At 42.5% G+C, this 16,788-nt stretch overlaps 1 protein-coding gene across 1 annotated transcript in view; it reads right to left on the bottom strand.

The window, feature by feature from the left end:
• Positions 1–2,445: 2,445 nt before the first annotated feature.
• The window catches only part of ABRAXAS2 (abraxas 2, BRISC complex subunit), a 28,893-nt gene continuing 14,550 nt past the window's right edge, over positions 2,446–16,788 (bottom strand). Inside the window, exons 5-9 of the mRNA XM_047702334.1 lie at positions 10,740–10,930; positions 9,837–9,956; positions 9,241–9,325; positions 7,546–7,660; positions 2,446–4,644 (exon numbers count right to left, since the gene is read on the bottom strand). Coding sequence (XP_047558290.1) covers positions 4,175–4,644; positions 7,546–7,660; positions 9,241–9,325; positions 9,837–9,956; positions 10,740–10,930 — 981 coding nt within the window. The 3' untranslated portion in view covers positions 2,446–4,174. The remainder of the gene's footprint in view (positions 4,645–7,545; positions 7,661–9,240; positions 9,326–9,836; positions 9,957–10,739; positions 10,931–16,788) is intronic.

Raw genomic sequence — 16,788 nt, 5'->3', positions numbered from 1 at the left:
GCAGGGCGGTGGCCAAGAGACCCGGGGACCAAGAGCGTTTACGGGATCACCTCTTGGGTGCTGTGCATGAAATAAATCGTGTAACCAGCAACCCACCATTTCTAAGTCTCTCGTCATACAAACACTTATCGCAGAAATACTAGAAAATACAAACAAGGGTGGGGGAAAAAATCGCCTGCATTGCCCTGACCTCGAGACAACACTGTTGATACTTGGGTGAAGATGCTTCCAGGTTGTTCTCTTTTTTTCTTTTTTTTCTTTTTTTTTAAGATTTATTTATTTATTTGACACACACACACAGAGAGAGAGAGAGAGCACAATAGGCAGAGAGGCAGGCAGAGAGAGGGGGAAGCAGGTTCCCCGCTGAGCAGAGAACCCGATGTGGGGCTCGATCCCAGGACCCTGAGATCATGACCTGAGCCGAAGGCAGAGGCTTTAACCCACTGAGCCACCCAGGCGCCCCTCCAGGTTGTTTTCTATCAAGAGCAGTTTACCTCTCTCTCCCCCATAAGAATCAGACCATGACTTACATACTACTTGGAAACCTGGCTTTCTTCATGTACCTAAAACCCATTTTTCCACAGCAAGACATCTTTTTGATTCCCATCTCAGTATTTTTATTGGCTGCAGACTACTTTTTTAAAAGATTTTATTTATTTATTTGACAGAGAGAGAAAGATCACAATAGGCAGGCAGAGAGAGAAGGGGAAGCAGGCTCCCTGCTGAGCAGAGAACCCGATGTGGGGCTCGATTGCAGGACCCTGGGATCATGACCTGAGCCGAAGGCAGAGGTTTAACCCACTGAGCCACCCAGGCGCCCCACGGCTGCAGACTGTTTCTGTCGGTGTACCGCATTTAACCATCCCACTATCAGGAGGATTAACTCCCAGTTTTTTGCTGTTAAGGCAAAGGCTACGGTGAACGTCCTTTGGCTAAATCTGAGCACACACAGAAAGCGACTTCTCGGTGTACATTCTGGAACGTGCGTGGCACCTGGCATTCGAGGACACACCTCCCTGTTGATGTTCTGAGGCCTCACTGCAAGAGAGGGGGTGCCCCATCCTCCCTCCCCAGGGGTCAGAGTAACCCCAGAGTAACCCAATTTGGATGAGCCCCAGGTCCGGACTCTCCTGCTTTGTTCAGGGAATCACAAAAGTCACTGTAAAAAGGAAGGCAATTTAAGCGAAATCCCAGAACTTTCCCAAACCTGTTTGCCATCAAGTTGGAAAGTAAACATTTTCCGTTACTTATTAGCACCACACTTGTAGAAGCAATTTCCCTTTCAGTCTCCCCGTCTGGCAGAATTACGGTTTGCTGTGGAAAGGATGCAGAAGCTCGTAGAAGGACGATCTTTTAGTAACTGAAATGTAACGGACGCTCAAGGCAGAGCCGACCCAGAACAGAGCTAATAACCATTCTTTCTTTCTATTGTATTTTTATTTTACATTCCCCAGGTTCCACCTCCTTAAGAGATGACTCACAAGACAGTACATTGAAATCTTTTTACTAAAGCAGTTATTGTCACTGCTCCCCTTGGTCTGGAATTTTAAAACCTATATCCTCAGGGTCTGAATGTTTGGGGAGGAGATTTCCGTTTTTATGTTTTCTTCAGAAACATATTTATGTTTTCTTCTCCAGGAAAGCCAATTATAACATGTAATTAAGTATCTCCAGACTTCTAAGTAAGTTAAAAGAATCCAGTCTTCTTTTCTCTCAATAGCTGGAGGAGACAGAGTAGAATCCCACTTTTTTTTTTTTTAAGATTTTATTTGACAGACCGAGATCACAAGTAGGCAGAGAGGCAGGCGGGGGTGGGCGGCGGGAAGCAGGCTCCCCGCTGAGCAGAGAGCCCGATGTGGGGCTCGATCCCAGGACCCTGGGATCATGACCTGAGCCAAAGGCAGAGGCTTTAACCCATTGAGCCACCCAGGCGCCCCTAGAATCCCACATTTTAAAATCCCCCTGAAAACAGACTATCCCCTAGATCTTGGAAGAGATGCCTCACCCACCAGGAACAGCTCCCACGGAATCCAGAAGGCACTTGTTAGCCAACATGATGTCCTCCCAAGGCGGTTCTGTCACGCCTCAGACACTCTAACAGCACCAAGTTCTAGAAGCTCCAGATGGTTACACTGACTCAGTCTGAGGGGTCTCTTTAAACAAGATCAGCTCTTCCTCCAAAGGTGCCTTTGGGGGACTTCCTAAACTCAGTGTTGTGCTCAGCTGGTGCTCCTCTCTCTTGACACTCAACACATGCTCCTTGAAATCAACAGAAACATTTTAGTAAATTGTGTTCTTGGATCTCCCCCGAAAGCAGCCTTACCAAAACTCTGTGTGCAGATGAGTTTTCTGACCTTTACAACTGTATTAATTCCCTGAGAGCAGCCTGAACGAGAACACCGAGGCGAGACCTTTCTGGGGCGCAGACACACGGGAAGACAACGGTACCATGATTAAATAAGTTTTTATTGTCACATTGAACTGCTTTGTCAGCTATACATTGTAGGTTTCAGTATGGCATAAAAATAAAGATATTTTCCTGAATGTCAAAATCTGAACAGAGAAGATGGCAATGGCACTTAAAACAAAAAAATAAAATAAAATAAAATAAATTCACACTGGCGCTGAAGCCGCTAGAAGGGAGGTGATAAAAACCGGAACACGTTTGCAGATAAAGTGGTCTGCAACGTCTCAAATCCAATGGCAGTGGTGTAAGGCCAACAAAACCATGAGAGCAGGAAAACACAGACCCCACAGCGTGGCTCTCTGAAGAACGGCAGTTTTAGAATTTCATGTTTCAGTCTACACTGGGTAATTTCATATTGGAACTGAAGCTCAGGGAATAAACTTCTGTCTAACAAAATGAAACTTTTTCAGAACCTGGATTTGAAGTCTCTTGGACACCTTCCTTATTCTCCTAGGTTTTAGCTAGTTCAAAGGAAAGGCAGTTATGTCCCAAAGCATCAACTTCACGGGCTGACCTCATCAGTCTCGTGTTCTCCAAACCAGGAGCCTAACGTGCTCACGAATGTCTTTAGTGGTTTCACACATTCTGGGCAAAACTAGAAAACAAGCAGTAATTAAATAAAAATATAAGTGCATCCCAACAGAAAGTCTCTACACATTCCGCAACTATCCTCCAAATAGCAATTAAAAAAAATAAGTATGGTTATTTGGATTTAAAATGAATCTTTATTCACCAAGATTCCCAAACAGTTTATTAAATGTCTTTTCCTCCACAAATAAAACTAACACTAGGATTTGTCAAAAGAGCTAAATGAATTATATCCCTTATGTACGAACTTGGCTAAATCCACTGTGTCTGGAATCTGTTCATCATAAAACTCAGGTCTGGAGCGTAACTCCTTTCTGATTTATCCACTGCTGTGTGTCCTTCATCTTTAAGATTCCAGAACAGAGACCATAAACGTGGCTAGTGCAACATAGCAGTCACTATAATTCCCCGAAAGAAAAATAAGTAATTTATTTTATGACATACTTATTTGGATGATTACTTACTGGTAATTAGTATTTCTACATTTTTTTTTTTAAAGGCAACCATTTTAAGTGACAATATATATCAGGCTAGTAGAAAAAAGTTGAAACAAAGCCCTCTCTTTTGATCTCACAAAGTCATGCAGACAAGAGAAGGTACATCCGATTTGTTCCAATCAGGCTTCTTGGAATTATCAAAATTTCTTTCTGGCAAAGATGAATTTGGCTCATCATAGAAAGAAGGTTCTTTGAAGGCTGCTGCTAAACTCGCTTCCCTTTGAAAAAGTAAATTTCAAGGCATGATAGTGCAAGAGGTAAGTTTTTGATTTATAGAATATTTATAGACTAATTGTGCTTAGTCTCTAATTTCCAATTTATCTTAAAGAACAGAAACTATGTTGATAAGTTTCACTTTGCCTAAATTTACCAGTACATCCATGAATCGCACCAGAATTAGGACAATTTGATTATCTCAATGATTCTGTCATGAAATCTGCACACTGGGTCTGCAGGTGAGAACCGGCGATGTGAGGCCCCTACCAGCTCTGTGCTTGAGGACCCTCCTGTGGGGTGGCCAGGGGTCTGAGAACGCAGTTCTCCCCCCAGATTAAGTTCTCAAAAAACTCTCTCAATAAGCCATTAAGAAAAACAGTACTAAGTGGAGAGTTTCTTTGTTTAGCTAAATCTGGGAGGTCTGAGTGTTCCTGGAGCCCCCGTCGGGATGTGTCAGGGGTCGAGAATCCCGCGAATGGGAGCATTCACTATTAGAGGGTTCTGTGGGGTCAATCAGATTTTCATAATCACTGTCATCTGATTCCTCAGCACTGTCTGCAGCTGCTCTTTGGGAAGGAGGGAGGTCTGTGCCACTTCCGGGACACTTCAGTCCGGCACTGGTGGAAGCATAACTGGAAGAACCCACGGCTTGCGGTCGAGGCATAAAGACACTGGTTTCCATGCGCGAATGGCTCAAAGTACTTTCTTGATTGTTTGGGTGAAAATCGGAATAAGGGGGAGGAGGATCAGAGGCCTCTGCATCTCCAAGTGGACTTCTACCTTCGGCTGCAAGCCCAGAATAGGGCATCCGAGGGCTGAATGCCGGCCCCAGACTTTCGGATGGCACCTGTCTGTGGATCATCGCCTGTTGCAATCCTGGACGAAAACAGAAAGAAAATTGTAATACTTCCTCTAGTTTCGCAGCTTTGCACTCAGTGCATTAAACGGTCAACCTGAATGTTCTGGAAAATGGCAACAAAGAAGTGAAACTGACAATTATCTTAAACTTGCACAGTGCTTCCTAATTTATAAATCCTGTTGCTGGGGGTGGGAGGTTGGGGGCACCAGGTGGTGGGTATTGTAGAGGGCACGGATTGCATGGAGCACTGGGTGTGGTGCAAAAATAATGAATACTGTTATGCTGAAAAAAATAAAAAAATTAAAAAAAAAAAAAATCCTGTTGCTATACATCAATCGATTTAAGCCTCAGAAAACCCGAAGTGTTACTGTCATCATCACAAATATCATTGTTTCCAAATTATGAGGCAAAGAAGCCAGAGTTCAGACAGGGGAAGTGACTTCACTAAAGGAGCGGCTAGCAGTGGGGCCCCTGATACGCAGAGCAGGTGTTTTAACTGCAGGTCCTGCGCTACTTCCCTCCCCTGCTGCTCACCCTGCTCTCAGACTGTGGGGACGGAAAGATGAAATACACAGTCCTTACCGCCCTTGGCACTCATCTCAGTGTGAGTTTCTTCTTTTGACAGGCCTTGCATCACAAAACTGTATTTCTTTTCTTTTCTTTTTTTTTTTTTAAGATTTTTTTATCTACTTATTTGACAGAGAAAGACACAGTGAGAGAGGGAACACAAGCAGGGGGAGTGGGGTGGGAGAAGTAGGCGTCCTGCTGAGCAGGGAGCCCAATGCAGGGCTCAATCCTGGGACCCCAAGATCATGACCTGAGCCGAAGGCAGAGGCTTAACCTGCTGAGCCACCCAGGCGCCCCTCTTTTTTTTTTTTTTTTAACACCATTTTCTCCTTTAAAGTTTAAAAGCCCTGTGTTAGGTGGCCAGTTTTCCAGGTTCTGGACCATAAATACAGCACCTTTTTTGTTTGTTTCTTTTTTTTAGACATAAGCTCTACACTCAATGTGGGCCTCAAACTCACAACCCCGAGATCGAGAGCGGCACTCTCCACCAACTGAGCCAGCCAGGCTCCTGAAACAACGTATTTTCAGGCATGTTCGGGAATAGTCCAGAGCATATCTGGACTCATATTGGTGAGTCCCTTGCCTTGAAAAATACTGGTATAAAATTTAGAAAAGAACAAGGAAAATAAAATCACTCATAATTCTATCACCCAGATAACACCATCAGACTTTTGGAAAACAGCACAAGGTTTGGGGTTAAAAGATAGAAACTTTAGATGTCGGCCCCTCCCCCCCTGTTCTAAATTCCAGTTTTATTATCCAGCTGTGCGCACGCGCGCACACACGCGCGCTCCTACTTATCTCGCTCAAATACATAAAATGTTTTTAAAAAAAAAATAATAAAAAATAAAAATAAAATAAATATAAAATATATAATTATAATTATAAATAAAATTGTAAGTATAAATATAAAAATTTATAAATTTTTATTAAAATAAAATAAAAATAAAAAATAAGTAAAAATTAAATAAAAAAAAAACACAGCTGAGATCATATGTTTATGCCATTTTATACCCTCCTGTTTTCACTTAAGATTATATACTAGGCATTATCCCACATCACTAAAAATTCGCTTCAATGGGACGATATTCCACCATATAGATACATCATAATTTATTCAACTATTCTACTGCTATTTATTCAACTCCTCCAGTAAGTTGTTTCTCAGATTTTAGAATCATAAAGTTGTGATTAATATTCTTATACATCAATCCCTGTGTGCATGATTGTTTCTCAAAAAATATAACACTTAAAATGAATCAGGGCCGCCTGGGTGGCTCAGTGGGTTAAGCCTCTGCCTTCAGCTCAGGGTCATGATCTCAGGGTCCTGGGATCAAGCCCCGCCTTGGGCTCTCTGCTCAGCGGAGAACCTGCTTCCCCCTCTCTCTCTGCCTGCCTCTCTGCCTGTGCTCTCTCTCTCTCTGTCAAATAAATAAAATATTTAAAAAAAAAATAATGAATCAGATATCATCTACCCAGAAATTTTTAATTGGTTTCCAAGTATTCTTTTTAAATTAGGAAAGGTTATAAATTTAATGTACAAACAAATCTGGTAGTATTACAGTAAACATGTCTATTCTCATGCTAGAATCAATAGATTCCCGGGCCTCCTTCTCATTCAACCAGCTGGTTCCTTAGCTCATTTGTATCCATTCATCTACAGCTACCAAAAACCAGATATTTAAAGCCTTTGTTGTGACCATGACTATGAATCAAATATGAAGTGATAAGAATATTAGGTAGCTTCTTTATGTGGCTATGTGATGAACACAGGATGCGGTCCCCATGCGCTAGGTTCACCGGGGGTTAACTCAGTGAGACACATCCCAGCCGAGGTAAAGAGATCATAGTAGTCCACTCAGACACATGTCTGCACCAACCACTTCTCGGGATTTACTCTAACTTGCTTCCGCGGAGGTGCTTCTACAGTTAATCTTCTTTTCTTCTCTAATTTAAAATACTTGAAGGGGGCGGGGCACCTGCATGGCTCAGTTGTTAAGCGTTGGCCTTCAGCTCAAGTCATGATCCCAGGGTCCGGGGATCGAGTCCCGTATCCAGCTCCCTGCTCAGCGAGGAGCCTGCTTCGCCCTCTCCCTCTCCCCCTGCTTGTGTTCCCTCTCTCCCTTTGTCTCTGTCAAATAAATAAAAATCTTTAAAAAAAAAAAAAAGATACTGGAAAGGGTAGCATGAAGAACAGTCGTCTGTTCTGGAAGTACAAGAATGCTCTTTCACTAACAGCCTCACGGGGGACTTGAAGACTGTAGAAGGCTTCCCGTGATTCATCCTATGGTTTGATGTTTGAAAAAAACATTTCCCTGACACCGAATGGTGAAAATAATAGGAAAACTCACTTCTTTCTTGCTCCTTTTCATTTTTCCTCTGAGTGATTTGTCTTCTTAATTTGTTCACTTCTGCCTGACAAGATTCAACAACTCGCTCACTCTTTTCTACATCTGCACACACTGCCTGAGGGAAAAATGACAACAGGAACAATCAGTTTCAAATCCAAGCACAAGGAATCCATGAAGATAGCCCGGACTGCAATCCTAAGAAGAGACCAGATACTTTACTGAGTCAAAAAGCAGACATGTGAGGCAGAACAAGATCATGAAATGAAGGTCCAGGGGACCAGTGTTGCGGTTCACTGACTTGCTTTTCTTAATTTTGTTATGATGATTAGCTATTTAGCCTGTGAATTCTTGAAAAGTTAGGGTAAGGTGGGAAAAATTTCATTTTTCCCCTCAATGATTCTTTTTTATTAAACTGAAGGAAGGATTTTTGATACCAGTCTAGCATACAAAGGACGAACAAAAGGTAAGACAGGAATGAGAGGCTTTCAACTTTAATTTATAACCAACAAACAAAAATCAGACATCACAAATAGACTTACTTAACAGAAAATATTTGTAACTGGGGGAGTGGGAAAGAAAGTATGTTTCAAAGTCGAGAATCTAAATAAAGACAGCTAGTGAGGCCACAGAGCCCTGCCCTCTGACCATCCGGATCAGGGCTCTCTAAGTGAGAGCGGGGTTTGCAGAGCAGGCCTTAGTCACTCCGCAGCGAGAGCAGAACAGCCACTTTGAAGTCGGCTAGATAGTGCGGATGGTCTGAAAAGAGCATGGTCATGAATTTAGGACAAAAAGCTGTTTTTCACTGCACGTTCCTTCCACAGCAAAAATCCCAGAAACTGCTGGAAAGTAGGCCAGTCACCAGTGAGCCTGTTTCACTGCTAGGTGGGCCGTGACCGACTGTGGAAGGCAAACACTGGAAACTGCCTATTGTAGGCTTTCTTCTTTAGCCCCAGGCAGAGCCCTCCGCTTTCTTCTTTTTCAGCAGCTGCCTGCATTCCCTTCTCTGTTCCTTGCGGCTTCTTCCTCAAAGCTAGGCTCTCTCTGGGCCTGGGAGAGCCTCTATCAGGCCTGCCACCCTTCTTCTTGTTCTCAAAGCCTCTTTTGTTCTTAGGGTTTAGGGTAAATGACTCCTAAGAACACACTGGGGATGATGAAAAGATCGTGGGAAAGTACTGAGAGCACCTAGCTCAGTAAGTGGCTTGTAGGAGACGTTTCCATAAATATTTGTTGCATGAATGACTAGGAATGAAGAGGCTCCAGCGCAATCCTCCACTCAATGAGGTAGCTGGGGGCAAAGCGAGTGACCCAGAGCGAAGGGGCAGAGCTGTACCAATTACGGGTGCCCTCTGATGCGTCTCAACTTCGAGCGTACTGATGGAGACAGCTGGGGTCTTAGCAATCCTCTAAACTCGGAAGAGATTTCCCGAAAGAAAACACGGTTATCAAGGGGGCACGCGCATTCAGAATAGGAACAGAAATGCTGGACTTCAGACTCTACTTCGGGGCCATCATGAGACAGCCTTTTGTAGGCCAGCAGGAGTAACTACCCTGCACATCTGAGATTATTTTGGGAAAGCACATTCTAACTTTTGGACCATGATTCATTTGTCAGTTGGGAGATTATTAAAAATTAAGGTAGAACTAAAAGCACTGGGCATTAGAAATAAGACAAAAACTAGTGAATAACTCGGTTACCTGCACTTTCTCCTGAAGTGCATTATAAACCTGATAAATCGCCCTGATGTCCTTCATGACTCCATCCTTGTCAAAAAAGTCAGTACTGGAAGACAGGAAAAAGAGGTCACAAAATTATTTTAATTGCTATGGACCCGAAAGGCATTTTCCTATCATTTCCACCTTCATTTATTACATAAATGCTGCAACTCCAAGTGACTGTCTGAGCAACAATGCCCACACTACTAGAATTACAGAGAGGAAAAAAAAAGAACCCATGTTACCAAGACAACTTGAAAAATAATAAAAAGCTATACATTTTTCGGTGGCCACATTTAGCTTTGGAACCTCAGAAATATACATACTCTGTCCAAACTTTTACATTAAAAAAAAAAAATTTTTTTTTTGTAGCAAATGTTTAAAAAAATTACAGGTAAAAATAAATGATCTTTTTGATCAGCACAAAATTCTGACATTCGGTGGTAGTGGTCTAGAGGATGACCTGACTGCATTTTTCAGTTTCCATCACATCAAAATTGATTTTACATGTCTCCATAAACCTGTTAAGCACTCTTCACAAAAGACAGGAAGACATTTTCATTGTACTTTCAACTCACCCATGCTCTTTGATAACTTTGGCGTAACTCTGAGAAGTGTTTGGCACTGAAGACACTTTATACTCCTGCTGGCTAGTGTTGCCTAGATTGGGGATGGCGAGGGTTATCCTTTGATTATACCTATGGGAGGATCCAGAGAGACCGTGTTAAAGGCTTTGCTCTTCCTGAACTATGGGTCTCTGCGCTGCTGAACTAACAGGCTTCATGGGGCAGCTACTGACACAGATGACCCAAGGATGCCTGAGTGAGTAGAAACTCGACAGTAAACTCCTTGAGAAAAGAGGTCATGTCCCCACAGCAATGGGCAGAGTACTGAGGTGGTTTTAAGAGCTCAAGAAATACCTGCTGATTGATTGATTAATGAAACCTTGCAGATGGCTATTTAGGAATTTGTTTCCGTTGATGTTGATGTAATATAATCTACAAGTGAATTTCCAGAAGGAAACCTTTCTCTTATTGACAGACATCATAATCGTATAATTTTTTTTTTTTTTTGCTTTCACAAGTTCACAATGCAGAACCTTCATTAACCAGTAGGTAGATCAATTTGACAATTTTGTCTTTGAAATTGCTTTTAAAATTACAGACTTCCAGAGCAGTAAAACTGTATTTCTACATAATGGATCATGGAGAAGCAAATGATGATTTCCAGCTGTGTATTCCTGTAAGAATTTATGCACAATTAACATATCCTGCAAATGCCTCTTGGTTCAAAAACCACTTTAATTTATACAGCTGACAGGAAAACACCTTCTCTCAAACAAAGAAAACTAGCTGAAAGGGAATTATAAAAGCTCTTCTTTAAAGATGCTACAAAATGCACATTTTCAAAGTTATAAATCCCAATTACATGTACCAACATCTTTACTACTTATTTGAGGCTGGTGGGAACACTTTCTTTACCTTCGATTTGGTCTAAAGAGAACGTATTCTAAAGCATGAGTGGAATTATTGGCGGTGGAGATGAAGCTGAAGAGAAGGAACACGAGGTCGGGCACCCCGAGGATGCGGGTGAGCTGCTTATGGATAACCTGCTCTCGGTACGACATCTGCTGCTGTGTGTTTCGTCGGAATCTGTACCATCCAATAACTTTCTGCAGTAAAAACAGAAGGAAAAAAGGATGAAAGGCTGCATGAAATCTTAACAAATTTAATTCTGAATGTATCCAAACACTTGTACACATGTTCGTAGCAGCTTGACATACAACAGCTCAAAACTAAAAAGCAGCCCAGTTGTTCATCAACAGGTGAATGAATAAACAAACAAAATTCCTAGAAGAAAACATAGGCAGTAATCTTTTGACATCAGCCATCGAAACATTCTTCTAAATACATGTTCTTCGGCGAGAGAAACAAAGCAAAAATAAACTACAGGGACTACATCAAAATAAAAAGCTCGGACACCTGGGTGGCTATTAAATGGGAGAAGATATTTGCAAATGATACGTCCAGTAAGAGGTTACTATCCAAACTACATAAAGAACTCATACAGAGGCACCTGGGTGGCTCAGTGAGTTAAAGCCTCTGCCTTCAGCTCAGATCATGATCCCAGGGTCCTGGGATTGAGCCCCGCATCGGGTTCTCTGCTCTGCGGACAGCCTGCTTCCTCCTCTCTCTCTGCCTGCCTCTCTGCCTACTTGTGATCTCTGTCAAATAAATAAATAAAATCTTAAAAAAAAAAAAAAGAACTCATACAATTCAACACCAAAAAAACAAATAATCCAATTAAAAAATGGGCAGAGGACATGAACAGATAATTTTCCAAAGAAGACATACAGATGCTCAATAGACACATGAAAAGATGCTGCATATCGCTCACTGCGGAAATGCACATCAAAACCACAATGAGTTATCACCTCACACCTGTCAGAACAGCTTAAAAAAAAAAAAATAAACTCAAGAAACAAGTGTTGGCAAGGATGTGGAGAAAAAGAAACCCTGTGCGCTATTGGTGATGGGAAGGCAAACAGGCATGGCCACTGTGGAAGACAGTGGGGAGGTTCCTCAGAAATTTAAGAACTGAAATACCCTATGATCCAGTAATTCCACTACTGGGTATTTACCAGAAGAATACAAGAACACTAATTTGAAAAGATACACCCACACCTATTGTCTACTGCAGCATTATCTACAATAGCCAAGGTATGGAAGCAGCCCAAATGTCCATCAATAGATACATGGATAAAGAAGTAGCACATAGAGGTGCCTGGGTGGCTCAGTGGGTTAAAGCCTCTGCCTTCGGCTCAGGTCATGATCCCGGGGTCCTGGGATGGAGCCCCACATCAGGCTCTCTGATCAGCAGGGAGCCTGCTTCCTCCTCTCTCTCTGCCTGCCTCTCTGCCTACTTGTGATCTGTCAAACAAATAAATAAAATATTAAAAAAAAAAAAGTAGCATATATACACACAGTGGGATATCACTCGGCCATAAAAAAGAATGACATCTTACCATTTGCAACATGGATGGATCTAGAGAGTTTAACACTAACTGAAAGAAATCAGTCAGAGAAAGATAAATACCACATGATGTTATTCATATGTGGAACTTAAGAAACAAATGAACAAAGAAAGAGACCAAAAAACATACTCTTAAATACAGAGAGCAAACTGGTGGTGGCCAGAGTGGGGGTAAAGGGGGAACGGCTGAAACAGGTGAAGAAAACTGAGAGTGCGCTGATCATGATGTGCACTGAGTAATGCACAGAATTGTTGAGTCACTGTATCGTACACCTGAAGTTAATTTAACACTGTACATTAATTATACTTGAACAAGATATGCTTTTTTAAAAAGAAAAAGGCAAAGGAGACTTGCAAGGGTATAGTCATTATCTTATTACACTGAAGGATTCATGGGTGTATGAATATTTCAAAATGTATCCAAGTAAATACTGTTAAATATGTGCAGTTCACTGTATGGCAACTGTACCTCCGCACAAAGATTTAAGAGGTTTAGCTTCATCGGCTCTAACTACAGGATAACTAAACTGCCCAAGTCGATTAAACTGATATGCTCTTTGGAAGAGTATCTTTTATAAGGTGATCCTCGGGACATCTGGGCACTTACTAAAATGCTCCTGGGCCCACCTAAACCTGCAGAATTAGAATGTCCAAGGGGAGAACCAGGAATCTGAATTTAAGATAAGTTCTTGAATTCTTTTCTTGTTTATACTAGAGTTTAGAAATCTCCATTGTAGAGACAATGAACTCTTTATCAGAGGAATAATCTTCATATAGCCTCATTCTGTGAAACATTTTCTTTAAGTGAAAATCCTGTTTCAAGAAGTAAAGGTAGCCTGGGGTGCCTGGGTGGCTTCAGTGGGTTAAAGCCTCTGCCTTCAGTTCAGGTCATGATCCCAGGGTCCTGGGATCGAACCCCGCATCGGGCTCTTTGCTCAGCAGGGAGCCTGCTTCCTCCTCTCTCTCTGCCTGCCTCTCTGCCTACTTGTGATCTCTCTGTCAAATAAATAAATAAAATCTTAAAAAAAAAAAAAAAAGAAGTAAAGGTAGCTTGGACTCCTGGGTGGCTCCGTCAGTTAAGTGGCTGCCTTCAGCTCAGGTCATGATTCCAGGGTTCTGGGATCAAGTCCCACATCAGGGTCCTTGCTGATCAGAGAGCCTGCTTCTCCCTCTCCCCGCTGCTCCCCCTGCTTGTGTGCTCTCGCTCTCTCTGACAAATAAATAAAATAAAATCTTTTAAAATAAATAAGTTGGGGCACCTGGGTGGCTCAGTGGGTTAAAGCCTCTCTCTGCCTTCGGCTCAGGTCACGATCCCAGGGTCCTAGGATTGGGCCCCCGCATTGGGCTCTCTGCTCAGTAGGGAGCCTGCTTCCCCCTCTCTCTCTCTGCCTGCCTCTCTGCCTACTTGTGATCTCTGTCTGTCAAATAAATAAATAAAATCTTTAATAAATAAATAAATAAGTCAGTCTAAAAAAAAACAGAAGTAAAGGTAGCTTAAAATTGTTAGTGTCACATTAAAATTAATAGTAAAGGGGCGCCTGGGTCGCTCAGCTGTTCATGCATCTGCCTTCAGCTTGGGTCATGATCCCAGAGCGCCGGATGGAGTCCCACATCGGGCTCCCTGCTCAACAGGGAGCCTCACTCTCCCTCTGCTCCTCCCCCTGTTCGTGTTCTCTCTTTCAAATAAATGGATAAAATCTTTTTTAAAAAATTAACAGTAAGTTTAGGGGCGCCTGGGTGGCATAGTCAATTAAGCATCTGACTCCTGATTTCGGCTCAGGTCACGATATCAGGGTTGTGGGGTCGAGCCCAGCATCAGGCTCCACACTCAGCACAGAATCTGCTTGAGTTTCTTTCTCTCTCTGCCCCTCCCACTCATACTCTCTTTCTTAAATAAATAAAGAAATCTTTTTTAAAAATAAATAAATAGGGGCGCCTGGGTGGCTCAGTGGGTTAAGCCGCTGCCTTCGGCTCGGGTCATGATCTTAGGGTCCTGGGATCGAGTCCCGCGTCGGGCTCTCTGCTCAGCGGGGAGCCTGCTTCCCTCTCTCTCTCTCTCTCTCTCTGCCTGTCTCTCTGTCTACTTGTGATCTCTCTCTGTCAAATAAATAAATAAAATCTTTAAAAAAAAATAGGGCGCCTGGGTGGCTCAGTGGGTTGAGCCACTGCCTTCGGCTCAGGTCATGATCTCAGGGTCCTGGGATCGAGTCCTGCATCGGGCTCTCTGCTCGGCAAGAAGCCTGCTTCCCTCTCTCTCTCTGCCTTCCTCTCCGTCTACTTGTGATCTCTGTCAAATAAATAAATAAAATCTTTAAAAATAAATAAATAAATAAATAATAAAATTAACAGTAAATTTAGATTATATTTTGGTACGATGGTCATTAAAAAGTGAAGAGTAGGTTCTAACAAGTTCCCAGGTGCCGCTGATGCTGCCGGTCCAGGGACCACACTTGGAAAACCAAAGCTCCAGGGGCGCCTGGGTGGCTCAGAGGGTTAAGCCTCTGCCTTCGGCTCAGGTCATGATCTCAGGGTCCTGGGATCGAGTCCTGCTTTGGGCTCTCTGCTCAGCGGGGAGTCTGCTTCCACCCCCCACCTGCCTGCTGCTCTACCTACTTGGGATCTCTGTCTGTCAAATAAATAAATAAAATCTTAAAAAAAAAAAAAAAAGAAAGCCAAAGCTCCAGCTGAAGTCCCACCACATGTAAAGATGAAGAGATGAAGGGAGGGAAACAGAGACGCCTTTTGAACACTTACCCTCATTTAATGAAACATATAGATTAAAATACCATCATTAATCCTTTCACAATGGGGAAATCACAGTGAATCATTTCACAATGTATACACTTATCAAATGAACACAATGTACACTTTAAGTATCTTACAGTTTTATATGTCAATTGTACCTCAGTAAAGCTGAAATAAAAAATAAAATACCAAAAAAAGAAATAAAATGTGAAGAGTGGTTTCCTTAAAAAAAAAAAAAAAAAAAAAAGAAGAAGAAGATGTCGGTAAGAAAAGCCATCGCCTGGCTGGAGGTATTGATGCCTGAGAACATGGCATGTCACACTCTGAGCAGCGTGTCTGGGGCGTGAGGAACAACAGTGGAGTCAGCTCCTTCGGAGGCCTGGGGGTGTCTCTACTCCCTTTCCCTGGCACCCTGCAGAGACCTGAGCTTCACCAGAACATTGGGTGCTCTCACGAAACACAGATGAACAGGATCTTACAGGGGCTACTGGATGTGGCATAATTCTTTTCATGTGGATTCCAACTGTTTTATTCTACCTGTATTTTCTGAGAGACAGGGGCCTTCTGCATTTATTTTGGATCTCAACAGACAGAAATCTACTTATTCATTTGTTACATGCTAAAAGGACAACCCCATTATTCTTATTAATGAAAGATGAGATGCCAAAGTAATTCACATTTGTTGACACCCACGATTCTACCTTTTAGAGCTAACAAGATCGTTGCAAGGCTACTGAGAAACTTCCTGACGCTAAAAAGCCCCTTTCTGACAACCATGCCTGGGCCATGATGAATAACTGTGGCCATCCTTCCCTACAACCTTATTTCAGCCAAAGTTTCATAGACAACTTTTCACAAAGACTTTCCTCTCTACTACTCTCAACTAGATATTCACTTATACTTTTTTGAGCCAAAGCAACCGTCCCCAGTAGAGGGCATGTTTGTTATCTTCACCTCGTGAGCTTTTGGGCCTTACGATGATATTAAGGTGGCAGTTATGTTTATCATCATCTACTGCACAGCAGATGCTTCCAGAAGGCAGAAACTCCCTTCTCACTTGCTTTTTTGGCCTTGGCCCCAAACCTGAGGCTTGTGCAAACTTGGTAAACACAAGACGCAGTCTGCCAGGGCAGTAATTCTGCACGTCGCAGTAGATGACCATGTTGTACCTACTGGGGGATTCTCATATCAAAAACATTAGCCTTGGGGCGCCTGGGTGGCTCAGTGGGTTAAGCCGCTGCCTTCGGCTCAGGTCATGATCCCAGGTCCTGGGTTCGAGCCCCACATCGGGCTTTCTGCTCAGCCGGGAGCCTGCTTCCTCCTCTCTCTCTGCCTGCCTCTCTGCCTACTTGTGATTTCTCTCTGTCAAATAAATAAATAAATAAATAAATAAATAAATAAATAAATAAATAAAACATTAGCCTTTGGATGTCTGGCTGGCTTAGTCGGTTAAGAGTCCAACTCTTGATCTCTGCACAGGTCTTGATCTCAGGGTCGTGAGATCGAGCCCCATGTTGGGCTCTCCACTGGCTGTGGAGCCTACTTAAAAAAACGAAAAACAAAACATTAGCCCCTATCTTAAGTTTATGGTTAAAAAAAAAGTTTTAGCAATGTTGTAGAGTTTCTACATTAGAGAGCCACATACCCTCCAGATAACAACAGATGCCGGATGTACTAAAGATCAAAACAGCAAATCCAATTTTACTTTGTTAATTATTATTATTTTAAAGATTTTATTTATTTACTTGAACG

Source organism: Lutra lutra, chromosome 14, assembly GCF_902655055.1.
Source record: "Lutra lutra chromosome 14, mLutLut1.2, whole genome shotgun sequence".
NCBI classification, from domain to species: Eukaryota; Metazoa; Chordata; class Mammalia; order Carnivora; family Mustelidae; genus Lutra; species Lutra lutra.
The sequence above is the reverse complement of the archived record's forward strand: the minus strand, read 5'-3'. Positions and strand labels throughout refer to the sequence as shown.